Raw genomic sequence first — 6,774 nt, 5'->3', positions numbered from 1 at the left:
CGTCCCGGAACCACTCGCTGCACCAGCCCCGGGCAGCGGTCAGGACAGGGCCAGCGGCCGGGTGTCAGGCGCTAAGGCTGAGGCCCATGGCCATCTGCTCCTGCCTGATGGCCTCCGTGAAGTCCCCAGGCACAGGGACCAGTGCTGGCGACGAAGGTTCCTGAGGAACAGCCCAGTGGACACAGCGCGCATAGGCCAGCTACCCCCCACCCCCCAGTAGGGCCAGGAGCACAGTGGACACCTCACGTGGGACCTGACGTGGGACCCCCACGCGAGCCCCAGCTCCCCCGTGCCTTTGGTGACCACCGTGTGTGCATGTCTGCGTGCAGGGGAAGATGGTGCGAACGCCCACAGGGTACCGCCTTTCCCCACGGAGATGCCAAGCGCACGCCAGGCCCGGAGCGCAGGCACAGGACCAACGGATGAACGGACATGACCTTCCTCCAACGTGCCCAACGGACCCACTTCCCTGAGCTAAGGCAGCGACGCAGCCCATCGAGTGATGGGCACAGCTCCCTAGGACAGCGTCTGCCGAGGCACCATAGACAAAAGACACCACGACACCGGGACCCATGATGTCAGGGTTCCCCACGCCGGGCCCCACGACACCAGGCCCCGTTTTTCTTTCAGACGCTCACACACACCCCGACAGCACCAGCAGGACCAAGACAGCTAAATTCACCACTCAAGGAGCACGCGTGGTAGTTAATCTATGTGACAAATTAAGGGTTTTGATAGAAAGTAAAAAATGCTCAAGACGACTACAGAATAGCAAATATTCTACAGGAAGTCTCCAGGTTCTCAGCAACGGACTCCACCGAAGCCACGTGTACGGAAACCAGCGACCAGAGGCTGAGGGGACAGGCGGGCTGGGTGTCCACGGCACGTTCTGGGCACAAACCACCACCGCACTTCTGAGTGACCCCCGAAACACTTCCAGTACCAAACGGTGAAGGAAGCGTGAGCTGTCCGTGCATTTAAGAGAAACGAACAGCAACGAGCAGCAGGATTTTCCAGCCCACGCCTTCCAGCCGCAGCTCGTGCGTGGTGGAGCCCCTGGCAGCACAGGGCAGCAGGCGGGACCCACGGTGGACAGGACACCCTCACGCACTCCCTGGGACAACGCGGACGCACCGGGTCACTGACTGCACCTCACTGGGACGGGGAAGGACCCCGGAGAAAAGCAGCAGACGTGGCAGAGCGTGCGGGCTCCACGCAGACACCGGCCCGGCCAGAAACGATTCTTTCCCCGCCAACGTTTGAGGCGCTGGCCTTGCACAAAACCATGTCATCCGAGGACCCGCGGGAGCAGAGGCCAGCTCCGCACTGGTATTAAGGATGGTGGCAGAGCCACGTGTGTGCACGCACTGACGGCTGGCTGCTGGGGGCTAGGACATGACCGGCTCCCCACTTTGGCCCACCCTCGGGACGTCAGATGCTGCTCAGTGCAGAGGTTGAGCCAAGACCAGGCGGCCTGTGTCAGCAGCCACTCTGGGGCCCGAGCCCAGGCTTCGCCTCTCCCACCCAAAACGGGAGCGACACCACCCAGCGAAGCTGCGTCAGGGCTGAGGGGACGGCGGCCGGCAGCACACCTGCCACCTGGGGCGCGTCGGACACTCAGAAGTGCTGCCGAACGCTATGGCCAGACTGCTCTGGAGGTGCCCGTCACAGGGCCAGGATCTGGCCCCTGGGACTGGTAGACCTAGTGTGTGTGACCACCCCCCTCTGCGGCACTTGCTTACTGTGCCCGCTATCACACCCTGAGGTTGGCGACCCGGCCCCCAGGGGGCTGGCAAGCTTGAAGACAGTCTGGGCCGTCACTGCAGCTGGGGGCTGCTGGCATCGGGCGGAGACCAGACAACTGCACACAGACCCCTCCCCTCCCCCCGCCCACGACATGGTCTGCAGCACAGGAGCCCAGGAAAGGCTCAGGCAGCACGACACGGGTGAGCCACGAGGCCAAGAAGCAAGGCGGCCGTGGGGCTGGCCGGGACAACTGTTAAGGCCCCCTTGGCTCTCGGTCCCCTTGTAGCTTCCAGACACTCGAGTCTGCTGTGTCCTGACAGTGTTTCTACTAAGTTAATTTAGAAACCGCGGTGAAGCTGTGTCAGTTACAGATGACCTCTCTGCCATCGATCCTGTCGTTTCCACAAAACGTCCCCACATTCACTGTGACTCAATGAAAAGGGACGCGGTGGACACATGTCCTCTTCAGGGCCAGCCGTACTAGTGCAGGCCCTGGGTGGCAGCCCCTCATTGCCCCGTTTTTAACTCGGGGTCAAAAAGTTCCCTGTGGACTGGAACCCGCCTGCAATCCCTACAGGTGACAGACGCACGGCAGGGACAGCCAAGGTGAGCGGCTTCTAGTCCAGCCAGACTCCAGCCCACGCTCACTTGTTACTGACTCGAAGGTCACTTCTGGCCCTAAAAGGAAGCAGCCACAGCAGAGGCGTGCTGAAGTCTGCTTAGCAGGCCATCTCCTGTCACTGAGTGACAGCTTCCCAGGTCCAAGATCTCGTCTAATTCAAGTCCAACCGACAGGGGTGCTCCTGAGCTGGCTGCTCCTCTGGGGTGGGCGTCACCTGTAGACCATGCAGCCATTCCCCTTTCCAATGGCAGTACCCTGTGTGCTGAGACACCAACCTCACAGCCAGGTAACCCCCACCTGGGCGTGTGCTCTGAAGCCTCAAAGCCAAACGGGAAGCCTGCGAGAAGGGCCTCCCGTCTCCATCCAGGCCAACCCGTCCCCCTTCGCTAACCCGCCTCGGCCAACCGGGGCGCTCCAGGTCTTCACCAGCACCCTTCCATAGACTGGGAGATGCTCAAACCCCGGCCACCGGTGACACGCCCTTGTCCATGCCTCAACAGCGTAACCCAGCCAACTCCTCAGACCGTCTCGGACAGGTCCCTTTCTCAAAGGCAGAGGCACGTAGCAGCAGCTGTGAGGGGGCAGATGGCCACCAGCCACATCCTCTGACCCCGCCTGCCCTGCCTGGTGCAGCCTCAAGTGTGTGAGCCTGACAGGTGCCGTCAGTGAGGCCCACCCGTGGGACCCCAGGTGTGGGACGCACCTGTGGTGATGGTGGACAGGCTAGTCCATTGTGAGCCAGTTTCCCCTCTGTAACATAGGTTTAGGCCCACTTTGTGTGCACCTGCCAAGCCACCTGTGACCACTGAATGTCACCCCAGCATACTGCCACTTACCTTAATTCTTTTGTGTTTTTTACAGTAAAATAAAGCACAGATTCAGAAAACTTGTAAAACCAGAACACAGCTTAATAAGTGGCTGTAAGGGGGGCACTTCCAGCCACACGCAGGGCGAGACGCTGCCAGCCCCCAGGATCCTCTCCACGGGGCCACAGGCCCCCGCACACGGGGACGCACAGCGACCACTCTGGCGTCCAAGCCTCCGTGCCCGACGCAAGTGCCAGCAGGCCGCCCCGGGCCCGCGGCCTGGCCACGTGCACTAGAACCGGTGCGTCTTTACGCCCCTGTGGCCCGCAGGGCCCCGCGCTCCGTCCTCCCGACGCTTTATTTCTAGATCACAGGCCCTCACCACGTGTGCTTCCCACGGGCTGGACCAGGCTGATCCCGCCCGCCTGGTGCGGTGAGGCTGGTCCCTCTGACGAGGTGGCCAAGCCGCCGTTTCTAGAAAGGAGCTCTTTTCCCCAACGGGTGAGGCAGGAGAAAGCACCTCATCCAACCCGCGACGAGGCTGCGCATTCTGGAGGCGAGCAGGGACCTGGAACTTAGGGGGACAAAGCTGGCAGGAACAGGGACGCCCGCCTGAGAGGAACGTGTTTCCGACGGGGCCACGACTCTGTGACTATCGGAATGCTGAGCTGCGAGCGGCAGAGTGACCGTGGCCGAGGGGCACGGCGCATTTCTGACAGCAGCGCCCCACAGAACTTCCAGTGACGTCAACGCTCTGCCCGTGTCCTCGGTCCCGCAGGGCAGCCCCACGTGGCCACGAGACCAGCATGCGACAGAGCAGCCTCAGGCGCGACGTGTCCTAGATAAACACAGGTCTCGGCCACCCTAACACGTACAACAAACACCTGACAGCACATCGGCTACGGACAGAACTCTTCCTGACTCAGGACAAATCTCTCCCAAAATACGAATGGCAACAGACTTCCCCGAAACACGTTTCGGACACGAAAACTTCCACACAGTTGAGCGTGCGGGGCGTTGCTTAAACTAAGTACTTCTCAGCCACCAGAGACGTTCTGAGCCCGAACGCTTCGTTCAGGATCACGGGCAGCGGCGTCCACACCGTGGCATCTGGGAAAATGCAGCCAAGTGGCGGACAACGCAAAACCGTGACCAATCAATGTGTGTCACACACTGCTAACCCGCCACAAGGATGGAAAATCAGAAGGAAAGGGTTGGCAACTGCAAAAAACAGCTACTAAACACGAAAACCAAAAGCACCTAACACAGCGGGTGAGGGAACGGTGCCTGGCCGCGGAGAAGGCGCCCCCTGGACTCGGAGACCGGCACCCTCGCTTTTCGCCCATAAATGGGAAGACCGCCCTGAACACGAGGTGCTGGCACGGCCGCAACGCCAGGTGTGCCCGCTCGGGCAGAGCGCGAAACACCTGAGCTCCCGTGCCCGCCCTCCGGCACGGACTGTTTACAAGATGTTTCAAATAGAGCTTTTTATCATCATCGGGTACTTACAGAAGGAAACGAGCAAAGCATGCAGGTCGCCTCCACCGTAAAACGAAACCATCAGAACCCCCGAGGGAAGCAAACCCGAGTCTGAGATGAGCAGCTTGGAGGCCACGCCACGGCATGGGGACCGAGGCACGGCGGCAGAGGGATGGCATGGGGACCGAGGCACGGCGGCAGAGGGATGGCATGAGCCATTTTTGGAGGAACCGAGGCAGCAACTGGTGCTTCCACTGTTCTCAGATTGCTACTTAAGCAGTTTGCGTAACTATCGAATAAGTTAAGGGATTTCCTATAACTTTTACTTTTAAATAATTAAAATAAACACTGAAATAAAAGGTTTAAGAAATTCCGATGCCATCAAAATCACATTACCTTTTGCCTTTCCTTTGAACAAATTCACTGTAAAGCTGTATTTATAGATACGTACGTTCTTAGGCATTTAAACTTTAAAAGCTGAATCACTCATTACTGTTATTGTTTACAATCTTGCTGTGAAAACCTTATTTATTCTGAAACAAGTCATTTTCCTTTTTTCTTGTATGTACCATAGTAGCACATACTTATGATTTAACCGAAATAATCATCTTACTTGAAGTTGGCGTACTAGCTGATTTTCTTCAATTGGGACTTTTTTTTCTTACAAGTTTGCATCCTTAAAGTTTAATGCAAGGTTTTAAAGGGGGGCTGACAGCCGGGTGGGTATCCTGTCACACAACATGCACCACCAGACAGTGTGGGCCAGGGTGGGGGCAGACACACTCCACGGAGCTGCTGGCTTCTAAGGGAGCACAGTGCTGACTCACAAGTTACTCAAACCTCTGCAGCACTGTCCACCAGAGTCTGCGTCTTATGCTTTTTCTTAGCTTTTCTCACCCAGAAGAGTTACCTACTCCGTTGGCCGTGGAGCCGGGCAAAGGACTCATCTCCTTCCAAACTGGCCTGCTTAGGGCAATTCTGTGAAAGGTAAAATAAGTCAATCACTCTGACTTCAGTCTCAAATCGTGACCTTAAAAATCTTAAAATGGCAAGTCAGGAGGAGGACCACGTAAAAGCCTCTCTGCCACTCACGTCCTCACCAAACAGATGATAAACAGTGAGTCTGGCTTCCAACCTGCGTTTCAAACGAAGCGACACACGTACATGTATACACACACGTAGACACTCACGTGGTCACACCAACACGCTCACGCACACCGCACACTCACACACTCAGCAGTCGCCAACATACCATTCTCACCCACCACACATACACCCCCACACGTGTGCGCACACTCGCATGCTGACACTCACGCACACATGCACTCGCACTCCTAGATGGCCGCCTCCCCACCGTGTGGCCGTGTGCCCCAGCACTAGAAGACAATTCTGAGCCCCGCAGAGGAACCCTTACGCAGCACGGCTGGTGACGAATCTCAAAGGTGCAACTCCCTAAAATGCAGTCACAGAGGCCACCTTAGCGGTGCAGCAAGGGTCACTCCACTGACAGCAGCGACAGCGCACCCGGTGTGGATGTGGGCGCCTAGCTGACCCCGCCGAACGTCCATCCTCCCTTCTCGGCACCGTTGCTCTGGACTGTCATCAGTCCCTTCATCGTCGAGGGACCGCAGAATGACAACAGCCGAGGTCGAGGGGTAGCAGTGCAGAGGCCCGTCTGCCCATGTGTGCGTCCAGGCCCGCGGCAGGTCCCCAGCACCACGCCCCATGGGTTCTGAAGCAGAGGCCAACCTCAGCGGGGGACGGGTCCTCAGGAAATGTGGCCGTGACAGGAACAGCCTGCCTGGCGCCAGGGCGCTGAGCCGCACTGCCCTGTGCTTCTGTACAGCTCCCAGGGGGACACTCCGCTCGCGGCCACCTGGCTGGGGGAGCTCCAGAAACACGGGCCCCACGTCCCGAAGACAGGGTGCTCCCAGAGCTCCTGCCTCCAGCTAGGACTCCACACCCAGCTTCCACATGGTGTGAACACAGCCTGAAGCCTGACCACAGGCTCCTTGGAAAATGAGCACCCGGCCACCTGAAAAAGGTGCAGCTTTAAATAGTCCCTCTGCTCCCACAACCAATGAGCTCAGTTTGCAAATGATCCACACCTGGCAGCCATCG

At 58.4% G+C, this 6,774-nt stretch overlaps 1 protein-coding gene across 1 annotated transcript in view; it reads right to left on the bottom strand.

Moving 5' to 3' along the window:
* Positions 1-64: 64 nt before the first annotated feature.
* ZNF516 (zinc finger protein 516) overlaps positions 65-6,774 on the bottom strand; it is a 65,132-nt gene continuing 58,422 nt past the window's right edge. The window contains exon 4 of the mRNA XM_023520815.1: positions 65-160. Coding sequence (XP_023376583.1) covers positions 65-160 — 96 coding nt within the window. The remainder of the gene's footprint in view (positions 161-6,774) is intronic.

The sequence above is a fragment of the Pteropus vampyrus genome, unplaced genomic scaffold, assembly GCF_000151845.1.
Source record: "Pteropus vampyrus isolate Shadow unplaced genomic scaffold, Pvam_2.0 Scaffold277, whole genome shotgun sequence".
NCBI lineage: Eukaryota > Metazoa > Chordata > Mammalia > Chiroptera > Pteropodidae > Pteropus > Pteropus vampyrus.
This window is presented reverse-complemented; position numbering and strand designations above follow the sequence as displayed.